The sequence below is a fragment of the Ovis aries genome, chromosome 15 (assembly GCF_016772045.2).
Source record: "Ovis aries strain OAR_USU_Benz2616 breed Rambouillet chromosome 15, ARS-UI_Ramb_v3.0, whole genome shotgun sequence".
Lineage (NCBI taxonomy): Eukaryota > Metazoa > Chordata > Mammalia > Artiodactyla > Bovidae > Ovis > Ovis aries.
In genome coordinates, this window is record NC_056068.1 from 28,561,876 (window position 1) to 28,585,532 (window position 23,657).

The 23,657-nt window shown below is 52.0% G+C and overlaps 1 protein-coding gene across 2 annotated transcripts; it reads right to left on the reverse strand.

Moving 5' to 3' along the window:
- Positions 1-1,921: 1,921 nt before the first annotated feature.
- On the reverse strand, positions 1,922-23,007 carry SCN4B (sodium voltage-gated channel beta subunit 4). Of its 2 annotated transcripts, none has more exons than XM_042232689.2 (5): positions 22,911-23,007; positions 13,775-13,947; positions 12,135-12,363; positions 10,325-10,454; positions 1,922-5,552 (listed from the first exon to the last, which is right to left on the reverse strand). In XM_042232689.2, exons 2-5 carry the CDS (start codon positions 13,928-13,930, stop codon positions 5,459-5,461), a joined length of 609 nt encoding a protein of 202 aa, XP_042088623.1. In that variant the 5' UTR covers positions 13,931-13,947; positions 22,911-23,007; the 3' UTR covers positions 1,922-5,458. The 2 variants fall into 2 exon arrangements, with proteins under 2 accessions (XP_042088623.1, XP_014956425.1); XM_015100939.3 differs by lacking the exon at positions 22,911-23,007 and adding an exon at positions 22,407-22,603.
- Between the last annotated feature and the right edge of the window lie 650 nt (positions 23,008-23,657).

Below are 23,657 nucleotides of genomic sequence, written 5' to 3' on the forward strand. Positions count from 1 at the left end.
GTCTGTGTGCCTGCCAGCAGCTCAAATTAAGAACCTTTAAATTCATGTGTGTGGTGGGGAGGGGCTTCCCTGGTGTTTCAGTGGTAAAGAATCCACCTGCCAACACAGGAGACGTGGGTCCAGTCCCTGGGTTGGAAAGATCCCCTGGAGAAGGAAATGGCAACCACTCCAATATTCTTACCTGGGAAATCCCATGGACAGAGGAGCCTGGAGGGCTACAGTCCATGGGGTCACAAAGAGTCAGACACAACTTAGTGACTAACCAACAACAGTTTATGTGTAGTTTTGTCCTGGCTGAGTCAGTATGGCCTTCACAGGGTGACCCTATGTCAGGTTTACCCAGGACAGTCCCAGTTCCTAATTTGGTTTTGACCCATTCGTTTATCTATCAGTTATGACAGTTGAGTGCAGAAAGGAAATAAGGATGAAACAGCAGTGATGGAAACCTACCTAGGCCTTGGGACTGATCCCTACATGGGGAACTGCAAGTTCAATGCACAGCATTCCGAGTGTTGTAAACTCAGATGTGGACCAGGAAGCTTCAATATCCAACAGGTCTCTAGCTGATGAGAAGGTGGCAGGAGGTCCCAGGCAACAAGCAGGAGCTGAAGACGGGTGAGCACATGGATCCTGGTGATGAGTCCATTCAGGGTGGGAGCACAGAGGAGTTACTGTTGCTGAGGGTGAAGAAAGCACAGATGTCAAGGACATCTGCTGACACGGAGGACCTCATAGACCTCTGCCTTGCTGGGGTCTTTGATTGAGGAAGAAGTCTTTTAATAAGATCTCTTGAGGACTTAGTGTTTGAAACTCTTCGAGATGCAGTCTTAGGTGAACCTATTTAAGAGAGGGATATGGGGAAAAGATGTGGAATGATAGAATCCACAAATATAAGGAATTCCTTCCCAGCCTGCCTTATGCCCAGCAGCTGGAAAGGAGGCTTGAGTGCTTGGTTAAACTATGTTCAAATAACTTAAGATGGACAACATGAAATGCACATGGGTAGTCATTCCTGGGATGTCAGCCTAAACTTCCTCCCTCCCCCATCCCCACCCACGCCCATCCTCCCATCCCTGCAGACAGCATGACCCACCAAGCATGGCTCATTGTGCTTATATAGACCAGTCAGTAGGTCGTTTTGTGCTTTCTCTCTTTTTTAAATTTTTTAGATTTTTTTTAATGTGGACTATTTTTTAGATTTTATTTATTTTAGGCTGTGCCTCATCTCTGTTGCTTCACGGGCTTTCCTCTGGCTGTGGCGAGCAGGGGCTACTGTCTAGTCGTGGTGCGCAGGCTTCTTGTTGCAATGGCCTCTCTTGTGGAGCACAGGTTCTAGGGCACGTGCGCTTCAGGAGTTTCAGCACATGGGCTCAGCAGTTGTGCTCCTGGGCTCTAGAGCCCAGGCTCAGCAGTTGCGGTGTACGGGCTTAGTTGCTTCACGGCCTGTGGGATCTTCCCAGATCAGGGATTGAACCCATGTCGCCTGCAGTGGCAGGGGGATTCTTCACCACTTAGCCACCAGGGGAACCCTGTGCTTTTCCTCTTTAAGGTTGGCCTTGTAATTTGAAACAGATTTCACCTGGATATACATGTTAACCTGGGGTGGAGAGACCTGGGTAAGGGAGTGTGATGACATTGACTGGTACCAGAATCATTGCCAAGGTCATCAGTACAGGGAAGGCCCTGGTAACGATTCCAGGATTGGAGGGCCATCTTTGCACCTTCTTCGGGGAAGGAGAAGTACTATCAGCACTAATACAACCTGAATGCCTATGAATACAGCAGACATTCTTAGGCTTTTTACATCTGGTACCTCACAAAGGCAGGGGACGTTTCAGACACAAGGAGACTGAGGCTCAGCTGGCAAGCAATAAAACTGGACCCCAACTTCCAATTAACCAAGAATAGAAGCCCCAAACTGTTTCTATTAAACATAATTTTTATTTCATCCAAGGCAAAACTAAATAAAATTCTACAAAGCAAAACATGTTGTCAAGGCAAGACAGTCAGTCAGCTCACGTTCATTCTGTGCTTGAACACAAGTTAAGCGCTTGGTGTGTGCACATCTGCGCCTCCCAGAGGCACCCGCAGACCTGAGCCCCCCCAAGGCCCGTTTGTGCTGCGTTGCTTTGATCTATAGTTATACAGGAAATTGACTATGAGTGTTGTTGTCATCCAAGCCAGAGGGATGAACCATGCATAAGATAGTCGAAAGCACTGCATATCAGGTGCGAGGTGGGAGGGTAGGGACTCCCTGGGACACAGTCGTCAAGCAAGCTGTAGGATTTCCCCCAGAGAAGTCCCCTCTCCTAGCACCCCCTCCTCCCCACACTCTGACGGCAGCTGCGACAGTGAGATGGCATCATGGTGTTATGGGGCCCAGGAGCACAGCTGGTCTCTCCCTCTGTCGCTTATTCTTTCTCAGACTCCAGTGCCCCGCCAGGAAAGATGGCTCTGAAATGTATAGCAGCTCCCCCATCTCAGGCACACTCAGCGTTTATACACACCTCCAGACATCCACATGCCCATGCCTGGCCCACCCACCCCACAGCCACGCATTTCCACACGCTCAGTCCACACAGGCACACCCTCATCTGCCCCCATCTCAGAAGCTTGCTCTTACACCCCTCCCTTTGCATCCAGCTGTGGGCAGCCTGCCAGATGTGAAAGCCTGAGCTCCACCAGCTGTCCTCCCAGACCTCTCCAGGCTCATTCTGGCTGCCTTCTGCACAATTCCTACACCAGGAGAATCCCAAGGCCTGGAATGCTCAGGTCCTACTTGGGGGGTCAAGGAAGGGGAAGTGGGAAAGACTGTTTGTGGTCTCCTGACTTTAGTGTCTGTGAAACTGCATGTGTCCTGGGCTCCCAAGTTCAACATTGCGAATGCTCTCTCTAGCCCATACACCCTGAAAACACCCTCACCAGCCCCTGAATATCACTCTCAGAGACCTGCATGCACTGAGGGTCTGCTTGGGAAGATGGCTTTGCCCACACATCTTCCACTCCAAATTCATGCCAGAGCTTCACCATGGGTATAATCCCAGCCCTGGGGCAGGACAGTCTTTGTTGTGGGGACTGAATTGAACATCCTTAGCCCTCATGCTCATTAAAAGGCAGTAGCCATGAGTCCTCAGGCCTTGGAGCAACCAAAAGTGTCCCCCTCTACAGTTCCAATCACCTCTATGGAAAACTACCAAACAAAAGCCATGGACAAGAAGCTTTAAGCATCAGAGCCAAGGTTTCTAACATTACAAAGGCTAAAATAATTCTAAGGGCAGGGTCGGGGGGTGGGAAGAGAGAGACAGAAAAGAGAGTGAGAATGTGTGTATATGTGTGTGAGTGTGTGCACTATAGGGATAGGACACAGAGGACAGGATAGACTTGGAACATTCCCTCCAACTTTGACACCTGAACTCCTAGGTCCCTTTCCAAGCCAAAAAGACTTTTTTAAACCAAAACTTTCCAAGTCTTACAGTCCTGCGAAGTAGGTAAGTATTATTACCCCATTTTACACATAGGAAAAGTTGAGCCCAGAGAAGTTACATGATCTGGCTGAGTCAGCAGCAGACCCAGGAATAGAGAGGATGACGCTCTCCCTCTCCCATACTCTATAAGCTTTGGTTTCCTCTCAGGGAAGTCAGAGGAGCCCAAGACACTCTGCCTGTCCAAATGCCGAAGCTGGGAAAGGAAAAGAGCGCGGTTCTGCATGAAGGAAACCTAAGAAGTTTCCCGAATAACTGGTGGCTCTGGTCTGTCTGCTCCTAAAGACAGGAAAGCCTGAACCTGAGCCCAGGGTGGGAGAAGGAAGACACAAGGGACGGAGGCAGATCTGAGTGGGCCCTTGCTGGGACGTTCACTGCTGATTTTTGGCAGAGAGAGCCCTTAGGCAGTCCCCATACACTTTGGAAAAGAGGCTACTTCCCTCTCATTCCTCCCAGGGCCCCAAAGGACAGAGTGTCAGAAATTTAATGAGACATCGAGGTGGGTGGGAGCAGATGGTGGATTCCTCCATGATCACAGCCCCGTCCATCCCCCACTTCATCAACCCACAGGGACAACACCACGACATGGAAGGGCCCAGGGGAAGCACTTGGCAGATGCCTCCAGGACTCAGCTGCTGGCCCAGGGGGCGTTAGCTCCCCGGTCCCTTGCCTGACCCTGAGTGTGGGCGGCTGGGGACCCCTCACCAGGGCCCCACCAGAGTTGGCTGTTCCACGTGGGCTGAAGGAAGGGGTCGAGGACGTTATGAGCCAGGACTCAGGAGCTAAGGCACAGTCTAGCCCCACACACAAGGGGTGTGCAAACCAGTGCGTGGAAAAGCAGAGGAAAACTGTGGGCACTCTCTACCTGCCCCTCCCCACCCCAGGCTGCGGATGGAGGGGACAGCTGAGCAGGAAGCAGCCAGAAAACCCAAGAGCCCTCTCATCCAAAGCTAGAGGGTCCCTGAGGAGAGGGCAAGTCTTGACCCGGGGATGGAGGTGAACAACCCTGGGTGGGAAGAAGCGAGAGGAACACAGGCGGGAGCAGCTCCTCAAGCGAGATGGCGCCACCTGCTGCTTCGGAGGAAAAGCCGCAGGGCGGAGCCGGCTGGGAGCTCCCACGAGCGGCCACGGTCCTGCCAGGCCAAGGAGAAGGGGCAGCCACCGTTGGTGGGCGTTCTGCCCACCTCTGCGGCCCTGACGCCCCACAGAAATTCTAGGAAAGAAAGAAGTGGCGCCCAGTGCTCTGGGACAGCCTCAGGGACCCCTTCATGAGCCCTTCGGAACCCAGAGATTAGAAACGCAGACTAGGTGGGCTAGGACCCCTAACGCAAAGTGGCAGCCCTAGTTGGGAGTCTTCAGAGACTCCGAGCAGCGTGGGGGGCGGGGGGAGAACCAAGGCAGGCAGGCACCCAGGGGTCGGCGTCGGGGAGGGAAGTTCCTCCCTGGAGGGACATGGGGAGCCAGGTATCCATCGAAGCCTCTCCCTGCAGGATCCTTCCAGCAGCCCCCAACCCCGAGAGCCTGTAGAGAGTCCTCTGGCCACTCCCGCCATAAAAGGGTTAGTCCTCCACACTCAGGGTCCAACTTCTGGGGCAGCCCTCGGCGACCCCCCAAGTCTCTCACAAAGAGACATCGGGAGGAAAACCAAGGCGCTCCTCCTCTAGGGTGGGGGGCACTGAAGACCATCTACCCCGGTGTCGGGGAACAGGCCATCCACACCGCCCCAGCCCCTCCTTTCCTTTCCCGAACCTTCCACGGGTTCCTTTCCCTGGCCAGCCCTTGTCCCTGGGGAGCCCTGGTGGGAGGTAGGGGTAGGGCAGGAGGGACAGGACCCCAGTTTCTCCCCGCCCGGGGAAGACTACGGTTTGAGCCAAGCAGCAGATGTCTCAGGCACATGGGGTCACGGACACGGCTCAAGCATCGGTTTCATCATAGGAAAGTGAGGCTCCCAGCAGCTGCTTGGCCCCAAGCAGGGCTCACACTTTTGTTGGTGCTTTCTCTTCCGCCTTGGAGCCGGGCAACCCATTCTCCGTATTATCGTTCCCGGAGGAACTCACGAGGCACTCCTTCCTGAGAGGGAGAGAGGAGAGAGGGGAGGCAGTGGTGAGAGGGAGAGCCAAGTGATGGGTAAAACTGTGTGGGAGAGGAGCCGTGGGCCCTGTGCCAGCCCCGAGCCTCTCCCTGGCCTTCGGTAGTGCCACGGTAGCCAGAGGCCAGGTTGCTCACCCTCTCTGCCTCCGTTTCCTTGCCTAAAAAATGGCTACAATGGCCCCTTCTTCATGGGATTACTGGGAGGAGCCAGGGAGCACTGGGGACAGTGCCTGAGCCACAGGAAGTACTCTGTAAGGCTAGCATCACCAGGCCATCTCAACACGGCAGAGGGCAAGGGTGCCAGTCACTCCTCCCAGGGGTCAGTAATGAGAGGAGGCCAAACCAGGGGAGATGTCAGACTGTGCCAAGCCAGGGGAAGGGTCCAGGCCAGCAGGCAGGATGCCCAGGGCAAATAGCTCCTCACCCAGGCCCGGCAGGCCCTTCCTCCTGAAGTTCGCTGGGACGAGATGTAGCAAAATGAGATGGAAGGGCAGGCAGGTGCGGGCAGAGGCGGGGGGTGGGGCAGGAGGAAGGAGAGGTGGCCAGGTGGGAATACCCCCCAGAACGGCACCACCCCAGCCACCCTGTGCTGGGCATGTTCCAGTCTAAGTACACGACCCCCCAACAGCAGTGGCCAGGCCTCACAGGGTTCTCCAGAGAACACCTGACTGCTGCATTACTCCCACCTTTCAGCCCGCGAAAACTCCCAGGTCTTTTTCATGGCTTCTGTCACTAAACTGCATCTTAGCCTCACCCTGGGCTTGTGTAGCTGAGTTTGAGGCCTTCAGGAGAGAGTTAACATTTCATCTTCGTCAATTTCATCTTGCAGGATTTAGTCTATACCTCCAGCCTATCCTCCTAAATCCGGAAAAGGGAACTCTCCTACACTGTTGGTGGGCATGTAAATTGGTGCAGCCACTATGCAAAACAGTTCGGAGGTTTAGTTTTTTAAAACTAAAAATAGAGTTGCCATATGATCCAACAATCCCACTCTTGGGCATATATCCAGAGAAAACTCTGATTCAAAAAGATACGTGCACCCCAAAGGTCATAGCAGCACTATTTACAACAGCCGAGACGTGGAAACAATCTGAATGTCCATCCATAGGCAAATGAATAAAGAAGATGCGGTACATGTATGCAGTGGAGTATTACTCAGCCGTGAAAATAAGGAAATAATGCCATTTGCAGCAACATGGATGGACACAGAGATTATCATGCTAAGCGAAGTAGATCAGACAGAGAGACAAATACCATACAATATCACTTATATGTGGAGTCTAAAGTATGACTGAAATGAACTTCTTTACAAAGCTTCTTTCTTTATAAACAGAAAAGTTTATAAAGTATGATTGAAATGAACTTCTTTACAAAGCATAAACAGAAAATCACAGAGATAGAAAAAAACTTATAGTTACCAAAGGGGGAGGGATAAATTTGGATAAATTAGGGATTAACAGCTACAAACTACTATATATAAAATAGATAAACCACAATGCCTTACTATATAGCACAGGGAACTATATTCAGTATCTGATAATAAACCACAATGGAAAAGAATCTGAAAAAGAACAAATATGTAGGTATGTACAACTGAATCACTTTGCTGTGATTCCAGCAAACCAACACAACACTAAATCAGCTATACTTCAATTTAAAAAAAATAAAATAAAAGATCCTCCCAGATCCCAATTTTGTTCTCCATCCAACACAGTTGCTAGGTTTCTGGAAATTTGATAAGTGTATCATTCCTGTTGATGTTACCGTTTAGTCACTAAGTCACGTCCAACTCTTTTCGACCCCATGGACTGGAGCCCACCAGGCTGCTCTGTCCATGGGATTTCCTAGACGAGACTACTGGAGTGGGTTGCCATTTCCTTTTCCAGGGGATCTTCCCGACCCAGGGATCAAACCTGTGTCTCGTGCATTGGCAGGTGGATTCTTTACCCCTGAGCCACCAGAGCCCATGTCATTCTTAGTGTAGTTTAAATCAGTAATAACAATGAACAGACAGAGCCCTGTGACATAAAGACTTCTATTCAGATGGGTCTATCATCCACCTATCTCTAAACCTAAGGAACAGTCAGTCTAGCCAATTCCCATCCACCTAACCATCCATATTTCTTTACAAAGACCCTGTTTGCACTGTGTCAGGCTAGAAAGGTGTCCAACTGACAAGCTGTCTGCTCTCCAAAAACCTGCAGTCTTCCAGGAAATATGCTATTAAACAAGTAACAAACAAGTAAACAAGTACAAAGCAGTAAATGACAGGATGCAGGTGGGGCATACCAGGGAGGGACTCAACCTAGGAGGGCTCCTTCTAGGGTCAGGGGAGGCCCTTTGGAAGCGTCACTTAAGCTGAAAGCAAGAAAGATGAGCAGGAAAAGAGGGAGGAGACATTCTAGGCAGAGGGAACACCCTCACATGTGAAAGCCCAGAACTGATCCTAGGATGCTGCCCCCACGTCCCTTCTTCTCAGGAAGCCGCCACATCTTTACTGTTATGCAGGCCTACCTCGCTGCTCAGAGGACCCTCTCAGGCTTCCTCCTGGCCTGTCTCCCACCTCTAGCCTCTGCCTTTCCAGTCCCTGTGCCCACCAATGCCAGACCCTTTCTTCCAGGTCCTCTGATGGAGCCAGGCCCTGCAAGCCCTCCCCAGCTCCCCTGTGGTCAGAGAAAAGCCAATCTCAGCCTCAAGGGTCCTCAAGGGTCTGTCCCCACCCCCTATGTGGGTTTCCCCTCTTCCTCCTGACCCCACCCCCACTCTCTCAACAAGAGCAACCACAAACGTCTGTTCTCCACAACATGCTCACTTCCCAGGCTGTCTGTCTTTGCTCTCAGCGGTTCCCTCTACAGAACAACCTTCTCTTCACCCTCCCTGGGACTTAACTCATATCCATCTTGCAAGGCTGACCACAAATATCTCTTTGGCCAGAAATCCTTCACTATTATTCCACCCTCTCCTGAACCCCCTCAACATTCTCTCTGAGTGTGTGCAGGCATGCTCAGTCACTTCAGTCATGTCCAACTCTGTGCGACCCTATGGACTGCAGCCCACCAGCCTCCTGTCCATGGGATTCTCCAGGCAAGAATCCTGGAGAGGGTTAGGCCAGCCCTAATTCCTCTACCTCCTGTTACACTGATTTCTGCACATGTCTTCTTTACTTAGGGGCAGAATCTCATTCCTTCTAGAATTTCCTGCAGTGCCTGGCACAATACTTTGCACACAGCATCTCAAAAAGAGCCGCTGAATGAAAGAATGACTTACTGAACTCTAGATCCCACTCCCCTGTGAATCAGTAGGGCACAGCGGCAACAGCTGAAGTTTCAAAGCAAACAAGTTAGAATTCAAATCCCAGCTTTATCGCTTATTAGCTGTGTGACCCTGGGCAAGTCACTTCACCACTCTGAGCCTCACTTTGCTCAACTTCAAAATAAAATCATACATGTTTTATTTTTTCTAATGCCTGATGGAGTATCTAACACATGGTAGAGGCATGTGATGAATGACAGAAAGCGCTATTACACGTAGCATCCTCCTGATAACTGCGCACGAGCAGAAAATGTTAGCCTGCCCTGTTTTCAGTGAACTCATGGTGGCTCCCAAGGATGACTGCTTTCTTTCCCAAGTGCTTTTAAACCATATGTTGAATAACGTGTTCTCCAAATTTTCTCACCAGCAATAGTAAGACTGATTATTAAAAACACAATTTGGTCTGGATCCATGCTCCAGGCCCCTCTCAAGATCTCTGAAATCCTCCCAGCCTCTGGCCATGATGCAGCTAGATAGCCCAAGAGTTCATCATCACAACCAGTCCTCCCAGCTCTCCCTCCCCTCTGCCAATCCCTAAAATTCTCTCCCTGCCTTCAGCTGCCTTCCTTTCTGACCAGTGGCATTTCTGCCCTTTTCAGCCTAATTTCTTCTCAACAAAGCAGCATGAAGCCAACCCCAACAGATCTTCTCCTTCTATCTTCTGCTTCTCCCTTGCTTCTCCTACTTACTTTCACCCTCTCTGCTTCAGTGGCACCTGCCTCATCTCATCTTTCTTACCAAGAACACAACTTTCAGATGCCCTTGGTCTGCTCTGGGTTTTGCAGTGTTCAATCGTGGAACCTGCCAGCTCTGGCAATTCTGGGTGTGGGCGGCACCCTTTGTACCTCCCAATCTTTCTTCTCATTCCTCTTACAAATATCTGTCTTTATACCTGAATTTATCCTAGGGCTTCCTGGGTAGTCATATCAGCCTTTTTAGACTGTTTTTCTCTCCTTCATTTGAATTTTCAGAATTTCACAATAAAAGACTCCCATCACGCATCACTCCCATCTTCCCATTTTAGAGTTTCTGTATGCGGAATCTCATATTTCCCCTGATCTAAAAAAAAAAAAAAGGCATTTGAAAGCCTTTGGTAGGACTTCAGATTGAGGTGGTACAAATAACGGGATGGGCAGGAAGACGGGAATGAGGAAGAGCAGGTGAGTTGTACGTATGTTCTCAGTGAAGTCAGTGTATTCAATAAACGTCTCCTGAGCGGATGGGGAAAAAGGAGTGAGACGAAGAATCAGGCTGAAAGACGAGAGGAGCAGGGCAGGGATAAAAAAGAGAGTGGAAGAACTAGGAAGAGAGGAGTGATTAGGAGATAGATGGAAGGATGAAGGCAGATGGGGGATATATGATGGCGGATGAGAGGATGCTGGAACACCCACGAGATGAGAATGGGTGGTGGGCCGGTGGGAAGGCTGGAGTCAACTTACTTCTTCTCCTGAGTCTTCTTGATGATGAAGGCAATGAACTTCTTAACCAGCAGGATGAAGATGAGGAGCCCAATGACCCCACCCACGACACCCAGGATGATGAGGGTCACGGTGTTGTCCACTTCTTCCACTTCATGGTCAGAGAAGGGAAAGAAGAGGGGTGGAGAAGGAGAGCAGGAGTCACTTGGAGCACCATGGCAGCCCAGCAGCTCCCCAGCCTCCAACCTGGGCATCTGGGACACGCCCACCCCAGCAGGAAGCAAGAGAAGCTAGAATATGGCATCCATCAGGCTAAGGTATAACAGGAAGTCATCCTTCCCCGCTGTGCTCCACACAGACGCCCTCCTGCAGACACCCACACAAGTTCTGGAATAACTCAGACTTGGGGACCACAGCATCCAGGTTTGACTTGACCCTCAAGCATGAGACTTTCATTGCCTCCTTCTAGGTTTCCTTTTACCCATGCAGAAAAACAATTGGGAATCTCCCTGCAATATCTCTTACTTGGCCAGAAGACACAGGAGCCAGGTAATCTGGATTTCAACAACAGGGTTTCCACAGTCACTAATGAGCTGGTCACTAATAGTCACTAATAACCTACAGCTGGTCACTTAACCCTTCTAGCCTCAGTTCCCTCATCTGAAAACTGGCCTCCTGACTTCCCAAACCTGTTCCACAATCTCCTCCATCTCTGCTGAGAAATGCTCTGGCCAAAATCCTTGGAGTCATCCTTGACTCCTCTCTTTTTCTCAAACCCCTATGTCCAGCCCACCTGAGAATCCTAATGGCCCTAACTCCAAAAAAGTACAGAATTGTGAGCATCTTCTCTGCAGGAATCCCACATCATTCAGGAGAGCAGTGGGTCCCCAGGAACACAAGAAATGCAACACAATCAGGATGCTTAAGCAAGCTTCCTTCCTTTTTCTCTGCTCCCATGCCTCGATATCCTTCCAGGCTCCCCTCTCCATGATGCCCACCCAGTCTTAACTCCTTCAGCCCTTTCTCTAAACACGTCCAGTGTCGGGGTCATGGGATACCCTCATCACATGTTTCCTCGTTGTCTAATTGTTCCACCATTGTTGGATTGGAATCCCCTCAATCAGGACTTAAGCTCCAGAGGAGAGAGACCATTCTTATCAGTCTCTACTGGAACTTCCCTGGTGGTCCAATGGCTAAGACTCTGAGCTCCCAATGAAGAGGGCCCTGGTTCCATCCCTAGTCAGGGAGCTAGACCCCACATGTGGCAACTAACAGCCCACATGCCTCAACTAATATCTGGCTCAGCCAAATAAATAGATAAATATTTTTTTAATCTCCATTGCCTTGGCTTTGCATGCTTTGCCCCATTTCAATTATGTGTTTACTTGTCTTCTGTCCTACCCTGACCTGTCAGTTCTTTGAGAAAGGACACTGTGTATCATTCATAGCACTTTTTGGTCCTACATGGCATTCCATCAGCTGTTGCTAACAGAATACACAAGATTAGAAATAATCAACACATAAGGAGAACTTCACAACACACTTCCATGTAGCTTCTGGGACTCTCACAGCAACCCTAAGAGAAGGCAGATCTTCATATGAGGAAAACAAGGCTCAGAGGGCCTCAGTGTATATCATAAGCTATTCAGTGGCAGAATAAGTATTCACACCAAGTTATTCGAGTTTCCAGATGTAACTCCAGTTGCCCTTGAAAGCATAAAGTGAAAGAAAACACCAACGGTCCATTTCACCATTACACCAAGTTGGGTACCCCCCCACCCACCCCCGTCCTTCCAATGCCACTGCCCTTGGTCCCAGACCCATTACATACATTTATCAACAACTTGGAGGAAGATGGTGGCCTGGTGCTGAAAATAATTCTCCTTGGGGTTCTTCACGTGGCAGGTGTATTTGCCCGTGTCGCTGAACTCCAGGTTCTTCAGTGAAATGGAAATATTGTTCATTTTCTCCTTCGTGGAGCCCTCCAGAGTGATGCGGTCATCATCTTTCAATTTCACCTTGGGGTCCGATTTCTCATTCTTCACAGTGCCATCTATGAGCTGTGTGGGAAGATGGGAGCAAGGAGGGGGCCAAGAGAAAAATCACAGAGTCATGACATCACTCCAGCCCACTCCTTAGGCACCTCTCTGCCCAGGCCAGGAAGAGCCCTTCCCCTTGGTTTCCCATGCTTATCAATAGCTCTGTCTGTCTAACCTGGATTTTACTTGCTTCAGGCTAAACCCAATTTCTGTTACTAAGGTCTCCCTAGAATGTAGCATGACTTTTACTGCTTTCTTCATAAAAGCCTTTTAATACCACATAAAAGCCTGTTAATACCACACTTGCTTCCCTCTGCCATTCCTTCCAGCCTTTGCTAACACCTCATCCCCTATCGGCCTGAATACTGACCCTCCATCAAGATGTGGATAAATCCCACAGGGCAGTGCATCGGCACCCTCTGAGTTCAGTGTTTAATTACATCCAGAGTTGGTCTCTTGGACTTCCAGTCCCCTACTAGGTTGCAGAGTACTCAGAAAACACCTGCTGGGACTTCCTTGGTGGTCTGGTGGCTAAGACTCCACACTCCCATTGCGGGGTGGCCTGGGTTCAATCCCTGGTCAGGGAACTAGATCTCACATGCCGCAACTAAAGATCCTGCTTGCCACAGCTAAGATCTGGTGCAGTCAAATACATAAAGAAACATTTAAAAAAACACCTGCTGACTCTCCATCCCCACCCCAGCCAAAGCCCTGAACCCTTCTCTTCTCCAGCATTCCCTTCCATCCTTCCAAGGCCAATTCCCCAGCCCTTCTTCTGTTTGGACTCTTCTCATTCCCCCTCTCAAAGTCTTCCAAATGTCTTATCTCTTCTGCTTTTTAAATTAAATTATTAATGTTTACACAAGCTAACCAAGTTTCAGGTATTTCTTCAGACCAGACAGAGGACTCTAGACAGGAATTCCAACGGACCCCAAATTCTGGCAACAAAAATCTAAGCATCTTTCCCACATAGATCCGTCTAGACAGGCTCTGGAAAGAATACTGGGAGAGAGACTTCCCTAGTTAAGAATCCACCTGCCAATGCAGGGGCCGAAGGTTCAATCCCTGGTCCGGGAAGATCCCACATGCCACGGGGCAACTAAGCCTGGCACCACAGCTACTGAACCCATGTGCCCCGGAGCTCCTGCTCCACAGCCAGAGCAGCCGCTGCACTGAGAAGCCAGTGCACCGCAACTAGAAGGCAGCCTCCAATGGCTGCAGCTAAAGAAAACATCAAAGACCCAGCGCAGCCGAAAAGAAACAAACACATTCTTTAAAATAAATGAAAGGTGAGTGTGGCAAAAGATGCATCCCTGGGGACCATCATTGAGGGGTGAGTCCAGAAAGGACCACAGCCTGGGGTGGGAGGCAGGGTGAGGGGACAAACCCCGGAGGAGGATCTGAGCTGCCCATCCCTTCTCCGGCTACTTACGATCTTGTATGTATCACTGCTGTTGTAGGACCACCAGAAGTGTAGGTTCTCAAAGCCAAAGCAGCTGGAGAAGGTGCAGGGTAGCAGGATCTCCGTGCCGTTGACAGCGTAGATGGTGGTGGCCTTTCCCACTGACACCTCCAGCGACAGGGACATCGGGAGCAGGAAGAGACCTGTGTGAGGGAGCGGCACCACCTCCCTGAGTAAAACCCCACCAGAACCTCCAGGCTGCAGCCCTGGAAGGGACCTCTCCGGTGGAGTGGAGTGGCATGGTCAGGCAGGGAGGTCTCTATTGCCCTCCGTGTCAATATTAGGAAGATGGTTCTCTTTACTTTAACCGACTCTGCCTGGACCACCTCCGTGATTCATTCTCCCTCTTGGCCTGAGCTGGATGGACTTCTGAGCCTGTTAGTAGCCCTTGTGACACTCTAAGTGACCACCAGGGGTCACCCCAACCCAGGAAAACCAGGTCCCGGCCTCCGCGCCGCGAGTCCGCGCCCCTTAACCAGCGGATGCGGTCCCTGTGGCCCCCAAGTGCAGAACCTGCGCCTCCTGCTCGCGCTGAGAATCTCCCCAAGGGCTGTGCGCCACCCTCTCGTGATATTTTCGGGAATTGGCGGGGTGAGGGTGTTGGGAGACTGAGCGGGTCTCCTGAGGTGGCTAAAAGAAAAACGGCAGACACAGGACCCGGCTCCTCGGCCACTCATCACGGACCCTGGCGGCTCCCACCTGCCCCAAGGGGCCAAGAGGCAGGGGGATACCTCCCGCTAGACCTTGCTCCACCACCGAGAGGGACCTTCAGAAGAAAAGAGAGACAAGGCGGACTGGGAGGGCATCCCGCAGGGTGGGGTGGAACGGGGATGTCTTGGCATCAGTCAGCAGCCGCAAAACCAGAGGGAGTAAAGCAATAACCTCAGAGAAAGTGAGGGCGGAAGACCCTTTATGGAGGCCGACTCAGGGCAACAGGATGCTCGCAAGCCGGTGGCTGGAGTGGGCACTGCGCCCATGGTCCCCTCTGGACCCAGAGTAGCCCCCGACTCCCTGCAGCCCCACTGCGGCCTCTCATCCTGGGCACATCCCCACCCCCACCCCCTTCTTTCCCACGCCTTCCAGTCCAATGCCATCGCTGCCAGTTGAGCAGGTGGCAGTTGTGAATTTCCACTCATGGCCTCTGGGTCCTGCCTCGTGAGTTCGTGAGTTCTTGTAAGAGAACCTGGCCCTCCTGTCCTACAGAGTCCTTGAGGAAACCCCACTGTACCTCAAGGTCATGAGGAGGAGGGGTGTCGGAATTAGAAACTAGCTGTCCTTGCCCCTAAATGAACCAGGGTCACCCCGGGTGAGGACTCAGAGTCCTTCTCAGGTTCCCAGTGATGCTGAGAATAATGACCTTTTCCTCAGCAGAGATGTTGGCTAAGGCTGTGTATGAGTAATCTCATAGCATCTTCACCTCTCACCTGGAAGGAGGGTCTTATTAATCACATTTTACAGGTGGGAAAAATAAGGCTCAGAGGAGCAAAGTGCCTTGCGCCTTGGCCAAAGTCCTACACCTTCCAGAGGTAGCTGAAATGTGAACTGGAGTGTGACTCCAGGCCTAGTGGGCAGCTGAGAGCAGACACCTGGCTGCACCACCTCCTATGCCAGAGTTTCCCTGGCATCTCTTCCCAGACTGTAGCTTCTCTCAACTACTTGGACCGCCAGCCTGGCATTCCCACAGTGTCAGAGCCTATAGGGCCCGGACTGTTTCAGGTTAGAGACACCAAGTTGCCACTGCCTGACTTTACAGATGGGACAACCAAGAACCCAAATGGGAGGAGACTTGGCTGAACTAACTGGGTTTAGTGGCTGAGCCACTTGAGAACCCCTCTCAGGCCAGTCAGCTCCCAGCTCTGCAGGCAGTTCCCAGAACTGTTCTTGTTCCCAAGACAGATAAGGTCAGTCTTTGTTTTAAAGTTGCCAACCTTGCTCCCATCCTCATCCTCAGGGAAAGACCTCTTTAATCACTTAATTTCCTCATTGTATTGATAGATCATAAACCAGCTTCCTCTTGGTTTGCACACATGAGATGAGGATGTCTAGTGCCACCTGGGCAATGCTTTTTAACTTAGAAGAAAGAGACCTCTCCACCAGTCCAGTGGTTAAGACTTTGCACTTCCCACTGCAGGGGGCTCAGTTTCAATCCCTGGTTGCGGAACAAAGATCTCGCCTGCCATGTGGTGCGGCCATAAATAAATAAGAGGAGCTCCATGGAGAGCTGGAAGCCCAACTCTGCTCTTAGGACTCCCTCAGCTTCTTCATGTCCTCTTCACTTCTGAAGGCAAAGCGGACTGCTCTTAACACAAAGCTCAGAAATAACAACCCATAGTCCAGGATCCCCTGCCGCTGTCAACAGCTGCTGGTATATGCTCAGCACTTACTATGTGCCGGCTACATATAACCCCCACACCCATGCTCTGAGTGGTGTACCGTAATAGCTCCATATTACAGACATGGCAACTGAACATAGACAGGTTTGGTGACTTGCCTAAGGTCAACAGAGGGGCTTCCCACATGGTGCTAATGGTAAAGAACCCGTCTGCCTGTGCAGATGTAAGACACATGGGTTCAGGTTCAATCCCTGGGTCAGGAAGATCCCCTTGAGGAGGGCAAGGCACCCCACTCCAGTATTCTTGCCTGGAAAATCCCATGGACAGAGAAGCCTGGCAGGCCACAGTCCATAGAGTGGCACAGTCGGATACAACCGAAGCAACTTAGCACACACACACAAAGGTCAACAAGAGACATTTCCAGCATCCCAGAGCAAGAAAGCCCTACCTTACATCCTAAAACAGCAGATTTTGCCCACCAGAGTTCCTGTTAGTGCTGAGGGGTCATTTCAATTAGCCTTCAATCTTTGATCAGCTCCTCTGTGCCAGGGACTGTTCTAGAGCCATGGCTTTCACAAAGCGTCAGAATCACCTGGAGGGCCATTACAGCTAGCTCTGCCGGCCCCAACCCAGCAGTTTCAGATCCAGCACCTAGAGTGGAGCCTGGAAATTCGCATTTCTAAGAGGTTCCCAGAAAATGCTGCAATCAGATGACACTTTGGGCCCCACTGTGCTAGAGAATTTCTACCTATTAACTTCAACTCTGATTAAAATGCCAAAAGATGGGTGTCATTTTTCTCATTGTACAGATGATACAATTGAGGCTCAGAGAGGTTAAGTCACTTGCCCAGGGTCACATAATAAATGGTGGATCTGGAATTGAGCACTGACTGTAAAATAGGATGGGCATTTTACGGGCACTGTCTCATTTAATCCTCATGATAACCCTAATGAGGTAGTTATTATTTTTATCCCCAACAGGCAAGATGAAGAAACAGGCTCAGAAAGATTAACTTGCTCAAGGCCACACAACTGGTGAGTAGAATAAGCAGAGTACAGACCAAGCTCTGCTTTCCACCACTCTGTGACAGTGCCTCTCCAAGAGAATAATGCTGTCAGCGCCAGCCCTCCTTAAAGCTCCTGAAAAGCTTTTCTTTTCATTTCTCCCCTCCCTCACCACCTTGCCCCAGAGATCTACGGACAGGAGCCAGACATGCGATTACACCCTCCTGCCTAAAAGATGGCCTTCGATTTGGGTTGGTTTTTGTTTTTGCCACACTGCATGTGGGATCCTAGTTCCCTAACTAGGGACTGAACCAATACCCCCTGCAGTAGAAGCAAGGAGTTTTGTTTGCTTCTGGACTGCTTGGGAAGTCCCAAGAAGACAACCTTCTGATGGGAGACCTCAGTTTTGCCTCTCACCCCCAACTGCCTCCTCAAACCAAAGAATGGAGTGCAGTGTGGTGAAGCTCTCAGCAGAAGGAGCTTCCTGATGCCTACAGTGCTCCCTCGGAGCCTGAGCATGTGTTCCGAGGAGCACCACAGCACCAGCCTCTAGTGTCCGGGATCCTAAGGGAGACAGGGGGATCCAAGTCAGGGGCCAAACCCCTTCCCCACAACCTCAGCTGGAATAGACTATCAAGCACCAGAGACACTCATCAGAAGTGAAATAGTTTTGACCACTTTAAATAGAAGCAAAAACAAACAAACAGTCCAGGACAGAGGAGAGAAGTACTTCTGTAAGGTCTGACTCATGACCGTGCGCATTTCCGCCTGATTAGAGTGCGCCTGTGTGGATGACTTAACTCTAATGTACTCAGGACTCCCAGACTCCCAGAGTGAAGCATCGCCATTCCCACCATAGCCTGGAAAGGACAAAGGGAAGGCAGAGATGTTTCTACGGTGAAGTTCAGAGTCCTGCCTGAATTAAAGCATCAGAGATGGGGAGCAAGCCTGGCTTCTCCACCGCACACCCTCCCAGCACGCAGAAGTCTTATTGGCCGTGTCTAGGAAGCTCGTGCACAGGAAAACCCAGAGGCCTGCCTCCTGTGCTTTCTTCCCTGTGAGCCTGCGCTGGGGGGAAAGAAGGGAGCAGGGTCAGACCTAGATCCACTAAGGACTCAGAGAGGTACTTCAGCAGGATGACCAAGCCAGGATGCACGTGTCAGGAGGCACACGGCAGACCCCACTTGGCTGGCTGACCTTGAGAAAGTCAGAGGTGCTATATACTCAAACCAGGGATGCCTGTCTTTCCTACCTTCTAAGCTTGGTATAAAGCTAAAAAATACATGAGCTTATAAAACATGAGAAGGGCTTCAATGAGTGCATCCCTCTGGCCTGGGCTCTCTGCGGGTAGAGGAACATAGTGTTTAAAAGGAGGCAGGGGGACAGGGCTGGCCTCCACTGTAGGTCTAGATGTAACCAAGACACTCAAGGACCAGGGTCAGCTAACAATATCTCCAAGCCATTCAAGCACTGTTTTATACTTTCACCCTGTATTACTTCCTGGAGGTAATTATTTCCATGTGGCTACTTCCTTGGATAAAGAAGGACTTTCTTCGTCCCAAACTAAACTCTTTAGAATTTCAAGTGATCTTGTGTGTGTTTCAGATTGGGGGTCCCTTTCCAGCATCGTGGGATGGGTGGGAACAAGTCCTCTGACCCGTGATCCTTTGGAATTCAATCCAAAGCCTGTCTTTGCTCACTGAGAGTCCCTAACTGCCGAGCCATTCTCAGAACAGCCATTTTCTTGGCTGTTTTCTGATCGGCCCCCTCCTATCTCATGCGATTATGTCTCAGGATTGGCTCAGGCCTCCCATTTAAAGTAAAAACGTATTTGTACAGGCAAATCTTGTCATTCAATACACCAAGGGGGATCTCATGGCTACCATCAGACGTTCCAAGGCAAATGCCAAGGCAGAAATCTTCTCCCACCTTTTCCGATATCCGGGTACAGTGATACCCAACTTAGGGCAAGAGGAGGAAAGAGGGGCAGCGTGGAGCACACTCTAAGTTTAGCTCCCCAGGCTTGCCTGGCAAGGCAGGCGGAATCGTGGCTGACTTTAATAGGGAAGCTGATACACTGGCCCCAGGGGAGTCAGGTTCAAAGAGCTGGGAGGGAGAAAGTGGGCCAAGGCCAGCAGGACAAGACCCCTCCTGGGGTGCAGGCCCTGGGGGCTGTGGGAGGCAGGGCTGAGCCAGGAAAGGCCCCTGGGCCCAAAGACAGACGAAAGATTTCAGCTCCCTCTCCCTAGGCAACCTGCCGGCTTCCTGCCCACCCCCAGGAGCTTTGCGGGGATAGAAACATGCCCCTGAGACAGTGCTGGATGCTCAACAAAACCAGCTTTGCAAACAATTCCAAGCAGCGTGCCATCTCTCCTCCTGCAGGCCATGGAATGGGTGTGGCTTCTGCAGAGATCCTTACACCCTCAGCAGCAGAGCCAGGCGGGAGAATCTGTGCCTGGGGTCATCGTGGTCACAGCAGCCAAAACGACTTGGGACCCCGCAAGCCTGCATGTCCAGAAAAAGAATGAATCTCCAAACCTGGGGTCTTTCTCCTCTTCCCTGCTTTCCCATCCTCTTTGCCATAAACCGCTTATTTACCCTTTCGTTTTCCTTCCTCTGAGTGGGACTAAGCACCCTCTGCTTAATTGCCTTCTCATTAAACAAGTCCTTAATAAATACATACCCAGGGAAAGAGGGTTGGGCAACAGAGCACCCTCACAAGTGATAATTACACACAGATCAAAGCAATTAAGCAAATCAGGCAACAAGGAAGGAGTGGGTAGGACAGATATATTACCAGTTACATGGTTAGGAAGCGACTGACACCCTTTTATCCTCAATTGCAATACTGCCATCTTAAAAACTGTGTCTCAATTTAAGAAGGGGCATCTGGTCAGATTACCAAAAATCAGTTTTGTCTCGGTCTAGGAGACTGAGTTTGATATGGAGAGAGGAAGCTGGAGGGGTAGAGGACTCCTGGGAGCTTACTGCTCTGTACCCAGTTTCCATAGTTGTGAGAAGAGCTCTGGGCCTCCCAGCCTCTATCCTTCCACACCCAGGCTCCCGAGCTCACTGCTTCTTCAGTCCATCAGCACAACCCCTGCTGACCTTCCCCTGCAGCAGAATTTGGTTAACTGAGAGACAAGTTGGTGTGACAAAGCCCCAGAGACCTGGATTCGGGCCCACCTGGCCATCAACTGGCTACACACCAGTGAGCAAGTCACCTTCCCTCTCTGGACCGTGGTTTCTTCATCCTGAGGGGAGCTCTGTGCTATGGTTTCCAAAGCTCCTGCCAGCTCTGATGCTCTACTTGGCTGTCCAGTCATCTCTGCATCTCCCCTCCTGGACCAAGAGTAAGGATGGCGTCTTTGTGCCAAGCTCAAAGCAGTGCCACTGCAAGGCCTTATTGTTGGCTGCTTGGGCAAGGTCCAGGGCAGGACTCAGGTTGTGTTCCCTCAGCAGACCAGAGGGGCAAGGGGCAGAACAGCTGGGGCCAGTTCTAGGGCCTGCTGGTCTCCCCCTACAAATCACTTTGCTCTCTCCTGGGCTCCCAGAGGGTAGCTCAGGGAATCTTTCAAACCTGTTCCAATGGGCCTCTGTCCCTCCCTAGTCTATCAGCTCAAACAGCGCTTAGAGGAAGTGTGGGTTTCCACCTGGAGAAAAGTACCAAGAAGCTGTGCCTGAAATCCCAATACACACACACATGGTATATGGTGGGATTCCCCACAGAAGACAGGTTCTATGAATACTCTGGCACTCGCATTCCACCAGCCAACCAGGCAATAAGAGAAAGGGAAGCCAGAGGTGTTGGTAACCAAGCTAGTTTAATGGTGGTGTGAGTTTGAATTCCCCAGTGACCCCTTCCCCTTGCCAAGGCCACCGTGATCAGAGATGGGATGAGGGGGAGCAGAGGGCCACTGTGCCCAGCCCACGAAGAGCAGCCTCGGGCCTCGCAGAGACCCACTTCTTAGGGTCACCATGGAATCAGCACACCTGTGCCTAAGCTACAAGCGAGAACACCAGCTGGAGGGATGTAACAAAAGCAGTGGCTCCTGAGTGAAGGACATACTCTATCCCCGCTCCACCACCAGGTGCTAACATGACAGGTGAGCACACGGTTTACATTGGCAGAAGCAGCAGCGGCCACCCTTAAAGACTTCTGTCTTCCTGTTTTCAGCCCAAATGCTTACATCGTGTGCCCAACCCGATGAGGGGAGCTGCCAAAAGCCAAATCTGACAAATATAAACAGGAAGAGGTGCAGGTGCCAGAGATGGAATCAGCTTACGTGGAAATCCAGCTTTGACTTCTGAGAGGCTACATTCTGGACTACTAAACATCATTCCCTAATCTCTAGGAGTTTGACGTTCAAAAGTATCATATGCATAAAATAGACACTAATCATCTGCTCTGCCTGTGGTCTCCGGATGTGCCTCCTTAGTCTTCATACTCATCCCAAAAATGAAGAGCCAAGAGCAAGTTAAACAGGTCCCACCGCCCAACCCCATGGAATCTTTACCTAAGAAGAGAGACAGGATCCTTCCTAAAGGTGGGGATTTCTTGGCAGTCCAGTGGTTAAGCTTTGGTGCCTTCACTGCCGAGTGCATGGGTTCGATCCCTAGTCGAAGAACTAAGATTCCCACAAGTCTCGAGCCATAAAAACATAAATAAATTTTAAAGGAGGGCTTGAACGATCCTCCAAGTCCCTCCAACCCCATCCAGTCTGCAGAGAAGGCAATGGGCGCTAGAGAAAGTAGACAGCAGAGGAGCCAAACGGAAAAGGGACAGGAGGAAGGGGAGCTCCCCCACCTTGAACTGGTGCACGCCAATGCCGGGGCAACAAGCATCCAAGTTGCAAGGTGCTCCGGGCTGGGGTAGAAACCAGCGTCCCAACAACCACACGTGCAACCCACCGGGCATCTCCTACACCCGATCCCAGACACGTTCCCCTAGCCGGCTTAAACCTCTGCGGCCCAAGCTCCAGCTCCAGAAGCTGAAAGCACTAGAGACAGCAAAGAACTAATCGCCAGGCTGGCGGGTGGGATGGGGCAGGGGACGGCGCAAGGTCCCCCGGCAACTCAGCAGTCCAAACGGCGTCCTGGAAGAAGCGGGAGCCGCTCGCTGCGGGCCGCGCTCCAAAGCCCACCCTGTCCAAGGTGCTGTTCTTCTAAGTGACCCCTCCTCTGGCGGGGGCGGGGGGGGGGGTGGAGAGTGGGGGAAGGGTTGGGGGCAAGAGGTAGAAGAAACCAAGCCGGGGCTGCCTTACCCAAAAGCCCAGTGCCCAGCCATCTCGCCCGGGCTGCGCCTTGGTCCCGAGCCCGGGGCATCGTTCTGTTCTCTCCGGAGCGCCCCCGGGACGCGGGGACGGGATACAGGGCACACCCGCGCTCGCAGCCCGCGGTCTGCAGTGGGGCCGGAGGCTGCCGGGGAGCTCTGCGCCGCTGGCCAGGGCTCGGGAAAGTTAGCGCGGAGAGCGCGAGGAGGGGGAGGCAGAGAGGGAGAGGAGGAGCCGGCTGCAGGAGCGGCCGCCGGGGGCGCGGGAGAAGGAGGAGCCCGCGGAGGAGGAACGCGAGCAGGGCCAGGAGGCCCGCCGAGCTAGCACCTAAGCGAGCGACGCTGCGCCTCTGCTCTGGAAGCGCTCCAGCTGCAGGAGGGGCGGTGGCCGCCGCGGAGCCCGGGGCGCCCCCGCCTCCAGGTCCCGGAGCCCCGGGAGCCGGCCGCACCCCCAGCAACACCCCCGCCCTACCCCTCGCCCCCCCGACACACACACCCCTGCTTCCTCTCCGGCTCGGGCTGGGCGGCTGCGGCTTGGCACTGCAGGGCCGCCCGCAGCCGCCCGCATCATCCCGTGCGCTGAGCTGCCAATTAGGAGGATAGTTTGGGGAGGAGTCGAGGTGGAGCCTTTCGGGTGTTGGAAGGCTGCGTTGTCTGCTTTGGGGAACACGAGTTTGGGTAACTGCTCCCTCTCCGGGGGCCGCGAAGGGACCGCTCGGTCGCCCGCAGCCGGCACTGCCGCAGCCGGTGGGCGTGTGCGGGCATGTATGTACACTGCGGCCGCCGACGCGCGTGTGTGCAGCCTTGAAGCCCAGCTGTGCAGGGTCCCAGGGACACAGCTTCCAACTGCAAACTGCCCCCACCACCGCACACCAACCTCTCCCATTGCTTCATGGACTTCTCAGAAATCTTGATGCTCCTGGTTACGGAACTCGGCCAGGCCCTTCCGTCGGGTCCAAGCCCTGATTCTCCCTTCGGGGAACCCCTACTTCTTTTTTCCACCTAGGCCACACCCCCCACCCCGACCCTCCCTTTTCCCCCCTCTTCCAAAGGTTTCCTGTGTCCTTCAGAATCCTCCAAGACTCCCTTAGTCTCGCCTCTGTTTTGAAGTGGGGGTGGATTAGCCCGACGTAGGAGCAGGGTGGTCACAGCCAGGTCAGAGGGCTTTTCCCCAGAACCTCTGGAGTTAAAAGGGAGCCTGTCTCGGGTGCCTCGGTTGGTAAAGAACCCACCAGCCACCGCA

Excerpts from the sequence above, each read along its gene's own strand:
- SCN4B (XM_015100939.3), bottom strand. The coding sequence starts at position 22,467 with ATGCCCCGGGCTCGGGACCAAGGCGCAGCCCGGGCGAGATGGCTGGGC. Across the intron at positions 10,455-12,134 it reads CCTCCAAGTTGTTGATAAAT|TGGAAGAAGTGGACAACACC; the intron begins GTATGTAATGGG and ends CTGACCATGAAG. Across the intron at positions 5,553-10,324 it reads AAGAAGACTCAGGAGAAGAA|GAAGGAGTGCCTCGTGAGTT; the intron begins GTAAGTTGACTC and ends TCTCCCTCTCAG.